General features: G+C 46.2%; 1 protein-coding gene across 2 annotated transcripts in view; it reads left to right on the top strand.

Moving 5' to 3' along the window:
* Nucleotides 1-14916, top strand: part of Pde6c (phosphodiesterase 6C) — a 38914-nt gene that overhangs the window by 7248 nt on the left and 16750 nt on the right. For both annotated transcript variants that reach the window (XM_075975087.1, XM_075975088.1), the window contains exons 4-14: nt 308-448; nt 1047-1121; nt 2163-2227; nt 2324-2390; nt 4073-4120; nt 9130-9279; nt 10193-10336; nt 11657-11725; nt 12480-12626; nt 12868-12975; nt 13392-13501. In XM_075975087.1, the coding sequence (XP_075831202.1) occupies nt 308-448; nt 1047-1121; nt 2163-2227; nt 2324-2390; nt 4073-4120; nt 9130-9279; nt 10193-10336; nt 11657-11725; nt 12480-12626; nt 12868-12975; nt 13392-13501 (1124 nt within the window). The remainder of the gene's footprint in view (nt 1-307; nt 449-1046; nt 1122-2162; nt 2228-2323; nt 2391-4072; nt 4121-9129; nt 9280-10192; nt 10337-11656; nt 11726-12479; nt 12627-12867; nt 12976-13391; nt 13502-14916) is intronic.

Below are 14916 nucleotides of genomic sequence, written 5' to 3' on the forward strand. Positions count from 1 at the left end.
GACCCTTTGCAAACGTTGAGAGCATTTGTTCTTTGTGCTGGACCGATCACATGTCCTCCCCTTTCATAAGCCCATGGCTTAGCAAAGGTCATGGGTTTATGACCCATGATTATACATAACTCCACTTAGAGAGCCCACGATGGAGGTTGTTGGAGGTTCAACATAGAACTGCAGTTTCTTGTGTGTTCATTTTTGAATACACCTCTTGGGTTGTTTTTTTTTTTTGACTAATATTCTCTCTGTGTGTCTGTTTCTCTCCCTCCCCTCTCTCATTTTGTTCTGTTTTCTTTTTAATGCTCACTTTCAGATCCTTATGTGGTCAGCCAATAAAGTGTTCGAAGAGCTCACCGATGTTGAGCGGCAGTTCCATAAAGCGCTGTACACCATCAGAACATACCTGAACTGCGAGCGCTACTCCATTGGTCTCCTGGACATGACCAAGGAGAAGGTTTCCTCTTCCATATGCCTCACCTCCCCTTGGGTCCCCTAAAGAATGCATACCAAAATGAAACCTGGTTCACTGACAGATATGCAGATAGCCAGCTCTGACCAAGAGCAAGAACTAGGGCTACAAAGGCACAGCCCAGGGGCTAATGCGAGCAGCAAGGAGCAAAGGGACACAGGACTCAAATTTGGCTTATCTGTCTCACACCTGTATCCATCACCAGCAAGTCTCTTGTTTTGATTAATTATTAGTCTTTCATTTTAGACTAGTTTTGTGCTTATAATAAATGGAGCAGAAAGTACAGAATTCCAGTATGCTGTACATGGAATTCTTTGAACCATATGCCAGTGTTTGGTGTATACTGTTCATTTAATTCTCACAGCAAACTGAAGTTGGGCTGTCCCCATTTTACAGACACATCAAAGATAAGCCATAGTCACAGGTTCATGAGCAATATTGCTGAGGATTAGGGTTTTCTCTCAAGTCTAAAATTCTAGAATGATAGAGAGTAACATGAAGTGTGTGAGCGTGTTAATTTGGGCAAGGTAAGGTGAATCATGGGCTAGCTTGTTTAATAATGGTTAACTATGATTGCCTCCAGGAATTTTATGATGAGTGGCCAATCAAGCTTGGAGAAGTTGAGCCTTACAAAGGACCAAAGACTCCAGACGGCAGGGTAAATGCGAACATCTCCTTTAGTGCTGTCTGGGTACAGTGCCAAGAAACTGAAGTGCACGGAGGAAAGAAACTTCACCGGGACTCTGCCAAGCACAGTCCTGCACAGCAGGGTGGACCTGAACATTTCATTAAGCTCTTGCTTTCCTTCTCCCCAAACCCCAAACTTGGCCTGTGGGTCTGCGGTTCTCTGCATGAGGCAGGCGTCAGAGCCACTGGCACAAGGTTGCTTGTTTGCTTTGTTTTTTTTGAGACAGGGTTTCTCTGTGTAACAGTCCTGACTGTCCTGGAACTCACTTTGTAGGCCAGGCTGGTCTTGAACTCACAAAGATCTGCTTGCCTCTGCCTCCAGAGTGCTGGCATTAAAGGCGTGCCCCCCCCAACACCTGGCAACACGATATTTGAAGAAGTCCATGGGCTCTTTTTCAGCCATGCGGTATGGGGAGCACTGGGGGCTGGGTTAGGCTTTCTGCCACACTCAGCTGCAAGCTTCGTGGAGGCAGGAAGTGCATTCACTTCACCACCATACACTCTGCTCATGTTGAGCAGAAGTTGATTGTTTTGCTGGGCCTCAGATTCTTCATCGGCCCCAGGTCCTCCCAGCAGTGACCTCTCTTGTGGAGGGCCTGCTGAGATGAGCTGGGAGAGAAGGGCCGTGTGCTCAGGGCATGATCCATGTCTGCCTGCGGTTGATAAAGTCCTTAATGTCAGCTACACCTGGACAGCAAAGAAGCAACCCGTTCAAAGGAAAGACAGAGTCCTTGGTGGTTTGGTTATCAGAGTCCCCCTCAAAGCTCTTGGGTAAATTCAGCATTTTAAAATGACATTGAGTCCACTCTTAGGTGGGTATGCGGTCAGTACTGCCTCTTGTCTGATTACAAGCCTTTAACTAATATATGATTCGTTTAGTAGCTTACGTTATATAGAAAACTGTGGCTAGGAAATCAGGTACTATATACATGAATTTTAAAGCCCACATCCTCCAGTGAAGACTATTTTCTTTGGGAACTAATGCTGTGCCCACGATCTCCTTCCCTCCTAGGAAATCATCTTTTATAAAGTCATCGATTACATTTTACACGGAAAAGAAGAGATCAACGTGATTCCGTGCGTGTTTCCCTGAAGTAGCCATGGGAGTGGCCGCTGGGTTTTCCTACCTGATCATTTCCATTCATGCCAATGACTTTTTTAATCTTCTCCAAGGTCCCCTCCTGCAGACCATTGGACACTCCTTAGTGGACTGCCGACATATGTTGCTGAAAATGGATTCGTAAGTCACTAAACAAACTTCAATACAAAATAACAGCCTGAGAAACACTTAGTAGTTACAAGGTAAATGCAATGGTTGAACCAAGCACCCACGAGGTAACAGTGAGATGACCACTTTCTTTGGCACAGGAGAAAGGAAAGGAAGCGAGGAAAGACAATCTAAGTTAACCAGGACATTCTTATTCTGAAGAAACACAATTTTCAGACATCTGCTTAAAGCTGGGGATATTAAGTCAGTGGCTGTGCCTCATGATCGGTTCAAGTCCATCTCAAGTGCTCGGCTGTCTTAGTATGACTATGATCATTTTCTCTGAGACCTCACAGCAAAGGCTGAGAAACATGTCCATTACAGAAAGGTTAGAAGAGTAGATTGATAGACATCATGAAGCCACACTCGGAGGTCAGCAGTCTGTGAAATAATGTCAGACATTCAGATTGGATCGTGAAATTACAATGGCACCAAAGAGTCCTCGAAGTTCTTAAATTATCAATACTCTGGGAAACAGTAAGGTGGAGTGTAGGGGGAGAGTGTACCTATAACCCCAGCAGCAAGGAGGCTGAGGCGAGAGGATGGCAAACCCCACACAATGCAGAGCTGCAGAGAGAAATCCAGACTCACACAAAGAAACAAGAACACGATAAACCCCGAAAGTAAACATGCACCAAAAATAAACAAAAGCTTCGGAAGATTTCTGCATTTTCTTTGTAAGGCTAGCATAAAAAGAGTAGCAATATTTCATCTGCTCTTAGAAAGATCTGAACCCCAGCAGTTTCCATGGCTCGTGGAGCTTGCAGTGGTGGGGGAGATAATCCTTCAGACCTCACCCCAAACTGCCAGGTTTTTTAGGAATTGTGTGAGCAGGTAAATGTTGGCAGCCTACACCCTCTAGGTAGAAGTGTTTATACTAGATGAATAGTATACAACTTATACAACCCCGGGTTCTCCCTGAACCCTAGCCAGGAGAACCAATCCCAGCAGCCCTCTTGGGAGATGACAATTTGAGTTTCATCCAGTGAATTTGAACAGAGCCCTAAACTTTTTGGGATTTCAATGTTCTCATCTTTGAAAGGAGAAGACTGCTCCAACCATTACCATGCAGGCTTGAAATGCTGTCAGTTCAAGTTGGACTTTGGTTGAAGTGAAAATACAGTCTTGAGATAAGACCCATTTGTGCAGGTACAGAAAATTCAGAGCAACTCAAAATGGATACGAGAAACGGTCTCCAAATTCTGGCTGTAAGAAGAGTCAGTTTCTCTAGGGAAATCTTACTTTGGAGCAATTGAAACACTGCCCGGCCTTTTCCTCTTACCCCTCAGGCACCTTACTTTAGGGAAGCATAGAGAGCAAGGCCAGGCCTGGCCCACACACACCTGTCTCAGCATGGCTGTCTTTCTGGTCACCTTTCTCTTTTGTTTGTGCGGAGGGGTTGTTTGGAGGTGGCACTGAATGTCAGTCAGTGATGCAGCAGAAGAGGAGGTAACAGCAGTGAGCCTAACCTGGGCTAACTAGATGTGGCCTAACTTGGGCTAACTAGATGTGGCCTAACCTAGAGAGCGGGTGTTAACGTGTTTACCAAGAGCTGCGTGGGAAACACTCCCAATAGGCACTCCCTCGCTTCCCTCATGGGTTATGTGACCCTAACCTCACCATGTTTCAGAAGGACTCTGTCCCTTCCTTCGCAGATCTGCAACATGCTGAATGCCCCTGCAGACGAGTACTTCACATTCCAGGTAAGGGCAGCCATGAGCCTGCCTGGTCCCTCAGGCAAGGCGAGTACTCTCTTCTTCCTTATCCACAGAGTCTGCCTTACTCGTGCCTTCATAGGGGGCCCAACTAGCAAAGCTCTAGCTAGGCCAATGGCCTTCATGAAGCCGATTCTTCAGTAAAGGAACAAGGGGTCTGAGAGAAGAAAAATAAGAGAAGATGGGAGATTGTGTGTGTGTGTGTGTGTGTGTGCATGAGTGTGTGTCTGTATCTGTATGACTGTGTGTGCATGTGTGTGTGAAAGCAAGAGTGCACGCTGACACACTTCCACTCCCTCCCTTCCTTGGTTCTCTAGGGGCAACAACTGAGCTTGGTGCATGGCAAGCAGTCTGTAGCTCTTGTCTGCGTGAATGATTGACTGGAGACATTGTATGGCCCAAAGCCAGCCCCATGGTGCCTTTCTCGGGAGCCCTTCCTACAGTGCACTGTAACTAGGATCTAAAAAAGAAAATAAAAATCTTACCAGGTTCTGGATTTTTTACCTTCTTTTAATCAACATTCAGAAACCTACTTGTGGGAGAATCCACTTCCGGGAGAATCTTCCTCCACTTAGCACAGGGGAGCCCCCAGCCAGCCCCTCTGTATTTACTGTCTGGACTAACCACTTCTGCCCACTGTCTCAGCTGGGTTTGAACGTTACCCCTTAGGGTTCATGTGTTGAAAGCTCAGTCCCCAAGCTCATGTACATACTATGTCTTGATGAGCGTGTTTGGAGGTATGCAGATAGACCAGGGTGTAGCGAGAAGGCACACAGCCTTACCAGCTTCCAAAGAAAGGGAAGAGAGACTTAATCTGGCCCTTTCAGGGCCTCGTGTCCTGTAATGCTCTTTGCCGTGTTATGATTCAGTGAGCGGAGCCTGTGAGGTTATGGAGCTAGGCCCTTAGGCCTCCCAGTCTCTCAAACTAAATTGACTTTTTTTTAAATAAATTACTCAGCCTGTAGTATTCCATTACAGCAGTGGAAATGAGACCCAGTGATAGGACTTTGGAGTTCATCTTCTTTCTAGCTTCATCGGATTCTCCAAAAGGACCTGCTCATCTTGGCTAGACCTTCCTGGTCCCTTTGGAAAACCAGACAGATGAGATGGCTGTACAGAATGTTTGCAGCCTCTCTTCTGTGCATGCTGGCACTCCATGCCCAGCATTTCATAGACAGTAAAGCCCTGATCTTAGTCGGGAGGAGAGACTGCCCTCCCCAGGGACACTGCTAATGTTTGTCTTTCTTCGTACTATGGAGACACATGGAGTCCCATTGATTTCCCTAGGGTATGGGTGATCCTGCCACAGTAGTAAGCTAAACCCATCTTGGGAAAACCTGTCCGCAGCTGTTTAGTTAAATGGAGGTTTCCCTGGCTCTGCCTGCCCATCCCTTTGCTTACCGAGGTGGAAACACACAAACACCATATGGTCCTGTTTCTTCTTGTCTCTCCCTTCCTGCACCCAGAACCTGCTCATGATTGTGTTGAACCCAGCCCTGGCCCCTAGGTCTATAGCAATTGTGTGCCAGGATAGAATACAAGTGAATGTCAGAGAGGGGAACAGCCAGTGTTTTAGTGTCTGAACCTGGAGCAGCCTCTGTGGAATCAGCGAGATGGGGGTTATACAGCAGGTGCCCACTGAGGTTTGAGGGGCCCTAGAAAAGAATGGGGGGACCTTGTTTTAGCATCAGGAGTCCCTGGAACGGGACAAAACTCCAGTCTGCAGTAACCTCCCAGAGATGCAGTATACTTCAGTGTGGTTTCCATGGAAATGAGCCTGTAGGAATCCCAATGGTTCAGGACTGCTGTACCTTGCAGTAACATTTGTTTCAAGGCCCGGCCTCCCAGATAGTGACTGATTGGCAGGCCTATCCTGGAAGGCAACCAGAATCCTCTAATGGGCAATATTGACCTAGGGAACCCCAGCAGCCCTGTGTATTGTTCCAGAGCTGCACTGGGGTGATTTTACTCCTCCTTGGGTCCATCCTTTTCTCCGTAGCCTGGACCCTGTCTATCTAGCTGCCGTTTCCAGCTCTCTCCCCACATCCCCTCCCAAGCACGCCCTGTGTACCAGTCCCCAGAGCAGATATGGGTTGGGGTATCTGCCGTCCCCAGAACACCAGCTTCCTTCTGCACTCTGCCTTCCCGTTCTTACCCTGCTTCTCACCCTCGACCCTGAGTCTCATCATTCCCTGTTGTACCTAAAAATGTTAAACGGAAAAACCAAGCATTGAAAATGAGCTGTTTGGGGAGCAAACCAAGAGAGGCAGTGGTTCTCAAACTGTGTTTCCTGGAGATCAATGTGTATGTTTCCTCAGTGTTGTAACCATAACAGACAGCAAACAACAACAAAGTACCACGTACTCCTGGAAACAATCTGATAAGTATGACCTCGTGGTTCTGAAGCCCAGAGTATAACATGTTGCATACTGTACTAAAATCAAGATGTCAGAAGACGGTGTTCCTCTGGGAAGACGCTAGGAAAGAACCTGTGCCCTGACCTTCCCAGCCCTTGGCCCCTATGGGCTTCTGGATTTCCATGGTTCATGGCCTCTTCCATCATCCACACCAGCAGTTGGCCCTCCAGACCCCGTTCTGCCGGATGGTCCTTCCCTGATTCTGACTTCACTGCTTTTAAGGGTCTCGGTTATTATAGGGGTCCTCCTGTAAAATCCAGGGTAGTTTCTGATTCTCAGTTAACTGATAGGTAACTATAATTTCATCTGTGAGGTCACACTCCCAGGAGCTGGAGATTAGGCATAGGCACCTTTGGCCAAGGAGTCTTCGTTCTACTTACCATCAGTGTTCCTTGAATTAGGCTAAGGGGTCCTACCTTTAAAGAGACCCTTAACTCTGGGGCGGGGTGGGGGCAGTGATGGAGGAGTATATAGAATTGTCCCAGTTAGAAGGTTTTGTCCCCAAGTTAGATTTTTGTCTATCATTTTGCGGTCAAAATCTCTAATTAACAGCAAAACAGACAAAGATGAACAAATAGCAAATGAACATTTACTAAAACACCCAGAAGCAGCCAGTAAAGCTTATTTTGGAAGATTTAAGATGGTACATGAAGGATGGGAATGTGGCTCCTAGGTAGTTTCCAAGGATGGACCCTTGAAAGCATTGTATATTGTGTTCTTTTTCCTAAACCTTAAAGGTCCATACACTGAGGTTTAGTTTCTCTGCTTTTCACTCCCAGGACAATGACTGGTAATAAATGATAGACAAGTTATTTTATATATACTTAAAATATTAAATCTCTGTCTCATCATTTGGGAACTGGTTAGTGACCCAGAAGAAAATACCATAGGCAACAGAATCTTTAAAAAATGTTTTATTTTTATATATACTTAAAATTTTTAGTTACATGCTGTGGCAGGTTGAAAGAAGCTGGCGTTAAAAGTGTGGTGTTGGCGTAGGTGTGGTCTTGTTGGAGGAAGTGTGTCTCTGTAGAGGTGGGCTTTGAGGTCTTATATATGCTCAAGTGTCTCAGACCACTTCCTGTTGCCTGTGCAAGATGTAGAACCCTCAGCTCCTTCTCTAACACAATGTCTGCCTGCACACCACCATGCCACACCATAGTGATAATGGACTAAACCTCCGAAACTGTAGGCCACCCCATTAAATGTTTTCCTCTAGAAGAGTTGCCATGGTCACGGTGTCTCTTCACTGCAATAGAAACCCTAAGACACATGTATTCGTGAAGGGTGGTGAGTGGGTGGGGTGATGTGTGTGTGTGTCTGTGGATGGCTTTGTGCCTTATCTTAGCTCTTATTCTAATTTTTCTCTTCATCTACATTTTGCCTCAGGGATTTTTACCTTCTTTCTTTCTGTATATCTTACTTTCCCACTGTCTCTACATCTGGCTGTCTGGCTTCTACCTGGTTTCTTGCCCTGGGTGTGTCCCTTCTTTCTCTTCGTTCTCTTCTCTCATTCCTCTCCAGACTAGCCTTCTCCTCCTATATACTCTCTCTCCCTGCCAGCCCTACCTATCCCTCCCCTGCCTAGCTAATGGACTAGCTCTTTATTAGACCAATCAGGTGCCTTAGGCAGACAAGGCGAAACAAATGCAACACATCTTTGCATAATTAAACAGATGCAGCAAAACAAAAGTAACACAGTTCAAGTAATATTCCAAGGCATAGACAAATGTAACACATCTTTGCCTGGTTAATATTAATATTCCACAACACTGTGGTCCGTGGGTCACATTTTGAGAAGCACTTCTGAAGCTATCTGTCTGCATCCCTCCTACTGGCATGGGAGCATCTTGACATAAGACCCATGGTTGACTCATAACTCTGGCAACTGTCCTGGGGCTTGCCTTGCCATTGGGTCTCACAGGTTTTCATAATCACAACATAGCATAACCTGAAAGTCTATCTTGATGGGTTAGATAGTACTTCAACAGAAAGACCCTAACATAAGAAATTAACTACACAAACATTGCAAGATGGAAACAGTGCAAAAAGCAGAGAGGTAACGTAAGGATAAGAAGCCCTTTTCATCCCCAGGGGTGCAGAGCAAAGGGGAAAGTTACAGTGTCCGAACACAATTGCCCTAGTTCTGGTGCATTTGAATGGACAGATAGAGTACTTATCCTAACCACGCTCTCATCCTAAGATTTACTTTAAAATAAGCTAAGTGGTGGTTGGGTAGTGGTCGTTGTAGGTCTAGTAGAAGGGTTTATTGTGGGATGGGATAGTTTAGATGATTTTAATAGAAGTTGAAATTTTCCATAAGAGATAAACATACACATAAGCATGAAGATACACAGAAATCTAGAGAGACCCCAATAAGGACTATGATTGTATATTGTCTGTTTCTTGGTTTTTGGTACTGTACTGTGGTTACAGAAGATGTTTCTATTGGTGGGAACTGAGTGAAGAGCTCATGGATTTCTCTGTACATTTCTTTTGGAACATCTTGTTAATCTATAGTTGTTTCAAAATTGAAAAGTGAAAATACTGAAGTAACTTAAATTCTCTTATTGTTTATAGAAAGGACCAGTAGATGAAACTGGCTGGGTCATTAAAAATGTCTTGTCCCTGCCTATTGTTAACAAGAAAGAAGACATTGTGGGAGTGGCTACATTTTACAACAGGAAGGACGGGAAGCCCTTTGATGAGCATGACGAGCACATCACCGAGGTAAACAGGAAAGATCAACAGAGGCATCTGAGCATCACGAAATGACAGCGGCGGCATGGCTACTCCTTGGTCTGGAGTGACGTTCTGAAGAACATTTGAGACATGATCTCATTCTTGTGATCAAGATACCGCTGTGTCGTTTCTTTTCTGGGTTTCTACACTGCAACCTTTTATGTTCGAGTATAAAGTTTCGATTTCACCCAAATTCTTTTCCAATCTTATAAAAACAGCAGAGAATATTTTTATCCCCCGCCCCTTCCTCTTCTATAATCTCTCCCATTCTTGGCCTCAGACGCCTGTCTAATTTTTAGATCCTACTTTATTTTACTCTGTTTGTAATTCCTTTCCTGCAGCAGAATATTCTGGAAGCATAGTGTATTGAAAAGAAAAGCTTAGTCAGTCTTACTGTCTGCGCAATAAATTCAGATATTTTTTTCCTTCTGTTGATACAAGCAGCTGGGTTGGCAGCACGGGGGGTGGGGAAGGGTTTGTGAAGTCCCATCCTTTAGTCAAGGAACAACAGTAAATTGGTGGCTTCAGGAGAAGGCTCAGTTTTCTTCAGAAAAGAGCCTCTGGGAAGCTACTCATGCTCCGGTAAGGGTCCCACACCCACGCACATACAGAGGGCACTAAGTGGACCCAGTGGTTTAAGCACATGAAGTTGAGAGGCAGAAATGGTGGTGGAGCGAGCGATAAGTGAAGAATTGGAAAGATAATAAAGGTGAATTTAATTAAAACACATTATATGCACACATGCAATTCTCAGGTAATAGTTAAAATAATAAAGTAACTTTAAAAACGAACTGGGTTGTCGCGGTGGAAGGGAGATCGTTATGGGAAAGTGTGCACACCGTGCACAGAGCAAGTTTGCCTCAGCTACAGAGGACCTGAGCCACTGTTTCTTACACTTCAGACTTTAACCCAGTTTCTTGGATGGTCTCTCCTAAACACTGACACCTATGAGAGACTGAACAAACTGGAAAGCCGGAAGGACCTTGCCCAGGAAATGATCATGAGCCGCACAAAAGCCACCCCCGATGAAATCTGCTCTATTTTGGTAAGTGGGGCATCCAGTCCTAGATGGCATTTAAGCTCAGCTTCTGGAAATCGCCTAGTGACTGGGGAGTCAGACTTAGTTCTGGGATAAGGAGAGGGGAACACAGTAAGGTGGGGGAGGAGCTCCGTCAGCCAGTGAGCTAGGTTCCCTGGAAATCCAGACTGCAGCGTTCCAATAGCACTTTGTGAAAAACAGCTCCTGGGTGTGTAGGAGCAGAAACAGTGACACCAAGATTTGAGTATACTAGTGAGGGAAGCAATGTTTTGAAGAAGAGTAATGTATCCGTCAGTCATTCTTCTCCAGTGCTGTGTAACAACCGCTGTATCATCTCAGTGACCTACATTAGTAGGCACCTATGTTTTATTTACATAGCTGTGGGTTGAGCAGGCTCTGGCTGACCTTGGTGACCAAGCTGTGAGTCTGGTTTGCTCTATGGCCTCTCATCTTTTGTGGACCAGCAGCAACCTGGTGACTTAAACTCTTTGCTCACATGGCGGTCTCTAAAAGTCTCACTGAAAAAAAAATCTCACCAAGTGGCAGGATCAAGTCCATTATCTTCTGATGAGGGAGCCACTGGATTTTTGCTGGCAATGTTCTAATTACCACAAAAGGAAGGGGAGACCACATCACATAAGCACTTTTTGTTGTTGTTATTGTTTTGGTTTTTCGAGACAGCTCTAGCTGTCCTGGGTCTATCTCTGTAGACCAGGCTCCAACTCACAGAGATTCACCTGCCTCTGCCTCGTGAGTGCTGGGATTAAAGGCAAATGCCACCACCGCCCAGCCACATAATTGCTTTTATTTCTTGCTTTTTTCTAGTCTTTTGAGTGTGTATATAAGTGTAGTATAGTGTGGGGTATTTGATTTTGTTTTGCTGGGGTCATTGGGAGTTAAAAGATATTTCAAAAGCGTTAAGATGATAAAAATGGCAACACATGCATGAATTAAGTGAAACTGCTATTGGCAATTGAGAGAGAGCGCGAGGGGGGGGGGCGAGGGAGAGAGAGAGAGAGGGAGTGAGGGAGAGAGAGAGAGGTAAGCCACCTATTTCCTTTCCTCCTTTCTTGCCTACCTGAAGCCCATAGCTTGGCTTTAAGATGGCTACCGCTATGTTTGGGCAAGGGAGAGAACTCAATCGCATTAGATCATTTCTTTGATCTAATTCTTTCTAATCACGTGCGGTAAGGCTCTTCCCAAGCAGAATGGTTCCGATGTAACATGTAAAGCCTAACTCGATTTTATCTTAACTGCCTTAATAGTAGAGGGATCAGATGGGAATCTTCCTAGAAATTTTACACTTCTACTGCTTTTCCACTATAGAAATTTAAAGAGAAGTTCCACGTAGATGCAATCGAAGAGTGTGACGAAAGGCAGCTCCTGGCCCTGTTGGTAAGTGTGTCCCTCTGACACCCGTGCTCTCCCAGTAGACTTGGCTGGGGCACACATTCTCGCTTTGCAAGTCAATGTTGAGCTTCTTTTTCCTCGGCATTTTCCAAGACTGGAAGGAAAGATTTCTTCTGAATACTGACCTTTTGGTTTCCTGCTTTTCGCCATCATTGCTCAATATGGTTCGGTCCACAGAGATCATTTACAATCGTAGCTAAACTAGACGCCTGCAAGAGGTACCTCGGGATCTAGAGAGACCACGGTTAGAGTTATCTTAGTAGCTTCCAGTCACAGCATAGCCATCCCAGAGGGCATGCCAGGGTGACAGACCTCAGCTCTTCTCAGTGCAGGGACCATAGTGGGAGAGAAAGCACCAAGAGGGAGGAGCAGGCAGCAGCTCTGTGGTCCACCCCAGACCTCCGTCCAGGGACTGTTGGCTGAGTGTGGTTCAGGGACTTGTACGTGGGTTTCTTTTATCATTGTATTTCTTTTTAACTACTCGATAAATTAATTGAGTGGGGATGGGGGGTTGAATCACGTGCCATGGCGCACGTGGTGGCGGTCAGAGGCTAACTTCCGGAGTCGGTGCTCTCCCTGTCACGTGGGTTCCGGGGACTGAACTCAGGTCATCAGTCCTGGTGCAAATACCTTGAGCTTCTGAGCTATCTCCTCAGCCCCTTTACCTTGGATACTGGGTGTGTGGCGGAACAGGCCGTCAGCCGAATGTCACCTGCTCCCATCTGTCCTGTGTCAACAGAAGGAGGACTTGCCGGACCCAAGTGCGGCAGACCTGTACGAGTTCTGCTTCAGCGACTTTCCCATCACGGAGCACGAGCTGGTTAAATGCGGGCTGCGGCTGTTTTTCGAGATAAACGCGGTGGAGAAATTCAAAGTACCGGTAGAGGTCAGGAGGCATTTTGCTTGAGAAGCAGTTTGGTTCTGTGGCTGTGCCTTACTGATGTTTTCCATGGTTCCAAAGATTAGCTCAAGTTAGGATTTCGAATTATCATTAACTCTGAGAATACCATGGCTTAAGCTCTGTCAACAGAACAGACACACTTTTTTAGATAAGCGTGCCCCGGGGCCTCCTACCCTTTAGAATTCTGTTCTAAAGTCTGAACAGTGTTGTTGCTTTTGGGTAACAGGTTCTTACGAGGTGGATGTACACCGTGCGGAAAGGGTACCGCCCTGTCACCTACCACAACTGGCGACATGGATTCAATGTGGGGCAGACCATGTTCACGCTGTTGATGGTAGGTAGCACTGTTGGAAGCCGCTGGAAGGGTTTGCAACTCTGAACAGTTCCCATCTGAGAAAGAATGAGAAACGGTTGCAGCCCGTCATGTCTGATTTATCATTTGACATTCATGGACAGGATTCCACAGACGCACATCGTTCCAGAGCTGCTACCAGAGATGTGGGTCACCCTGGGCACTCGGCTAGATTATCAATCAGAAATTCATATGTCTGCCATTTTAAAGGCAGATCCAGACACGTCCTAGGTTTTGAAACTGCCTGGGATAACACAAGAGTCACTAAACACGAAACTAATTTTTGGTGGAAGCAAGGTGCCAAACCCCTCACCCCCGCCTCATTTGCAGTCAGACTGGGCTACGCTGGGTATAAGATGTGCTGACCTCTATAAATACGTACTCATATATCTTTCTAGACAGGGCGACTGAAGAAATACTACACAGACCTTGAAGCCTTTGCCATGCTCGCGGCTGCTTTCTGCCATGATATCGACCACAGAGGCACCAATAATTTGTACCAAATGAAGTAAGTGAATGTGTGCCCTGCACTGACCGATGCCAGCGAGGGAAGAAAGAGCTCCCCTGTCCTCAGTCCCTTCCTCTACTTTATTTATGGTCTCAGGCAGGGCTACTCTATCCCGCCTCAGCTGTAGCCTTGTGGCAGCATCTGCCCTTTGCCCATGGTGCTCGCATGCCTCATTCCTTTCTGCTTCCACTTCTGGGGTTCCCCAGCTGTGTTCAGGCAGCTTTAATCAGAGTATTGAATTCAAATATCTGAGTATATTAATCTTAGGCGTACACTAGTGTATACCCAGGGATGGCTCCCCTGCTCAGACTAAAAAGCATGTCTTTTGGGGGTTTGTAATCCTTCATTTCCTGGTCCTTTGAGTCCACCAGGCCCCTCTCAGCTGCTCTACTAGCGCATCACCATGCCCTCCCCTTCCCTTCCCTTGTGCTGAGAAAGGAAGAGTAAAGACGCAGGTGCAGACTTGTAGCGGACAGACTTAGATTTCAGGCCATTGGCTTTCTCAGCCTTGATTTCCTCATCTGGACAATGGGAATTAGGATAATGGTGTGCAGCTGCAAAGCTTAGCTGGCGTACGGCGCATAGAACCCCCAGTCACGCTCCGCTCTCAGCTCCTAACACCTGACGCGGCATCCTCCTGAAGCAGTGAAGTGTTCCAGGAACGGCTTTAATGTGTTGGCTTGTGGGCTCCAACTACTTCCTGGATGAAAAGCCTTAGGCAACTCACTGATTCTGAGACTTGGTTTCTTAACTTGAACATGGCTATAACATCGACCTGTCAAAGATTGTTGTGGGAGTCAGGTGACATCACTCCTATGAAATGTGTGTCAGGGACTTCAGATAAAGGCACTCCGTGAGTGAAGAGCACATCTGAGCAGTTTCCTCCCACTTTGAACAACTGGGCTATCAACCTTCATCTTGAAAGGAGCATCTCCACTGAAGCTCTTTCCTAGAATGTCACCATGCCTGAGGCTCCAGCCCATGCTGGCCATTACGTCCTCCCTAAGGCAATGGTCCTGGCAGAGGGGTGAGGGGGTGTCAGTGGAGTTCCCCTTCTTCTGTTCCAAAGAAACTAAGACTTACTGGGCATCTCTTTTTCACTTAATTTTCTTTCTTTTGTTCTTTTTTTCTTTTACCAAGATTATGTTGCTATATAAAGCTAACCTTAATCTTATCATTTTCCCGCCTCATCTGGGACTGCAGTTGTGTGCTGCTAAGCCTAGTGGGCTAAACACCTCCCGTGGGCTGGAGGCTGATGGACGCACGTGGTAGGCCTTGTCTCACTTCACCTCCTGCTGCCTCACATTATCCCCCTCTCTCAGGGATGAGCAAACAGACTCAAAGATGAAGATGAAGTCAGACTTGTCCTAGGTTATAGTCAGCAGTAGAGCTAGCTGAGGCACCTTCCTGCCTAT

Source organism: Microtus pennsylvanicus, chromosome 5 (assembly GCF_037038515.1).
Source record: "Microtus pennsylvanicus isolate mMicPen1 chromosome 5, mMicPen1.hap1, whole genome shotgun sequence".
NCBI classification, from domain to species: Eukaryota; Metazoa; Chordata; class Mammalia; order Rodentia; family Cricetidae; genus Microtus; species Microtus pennsylvanicus.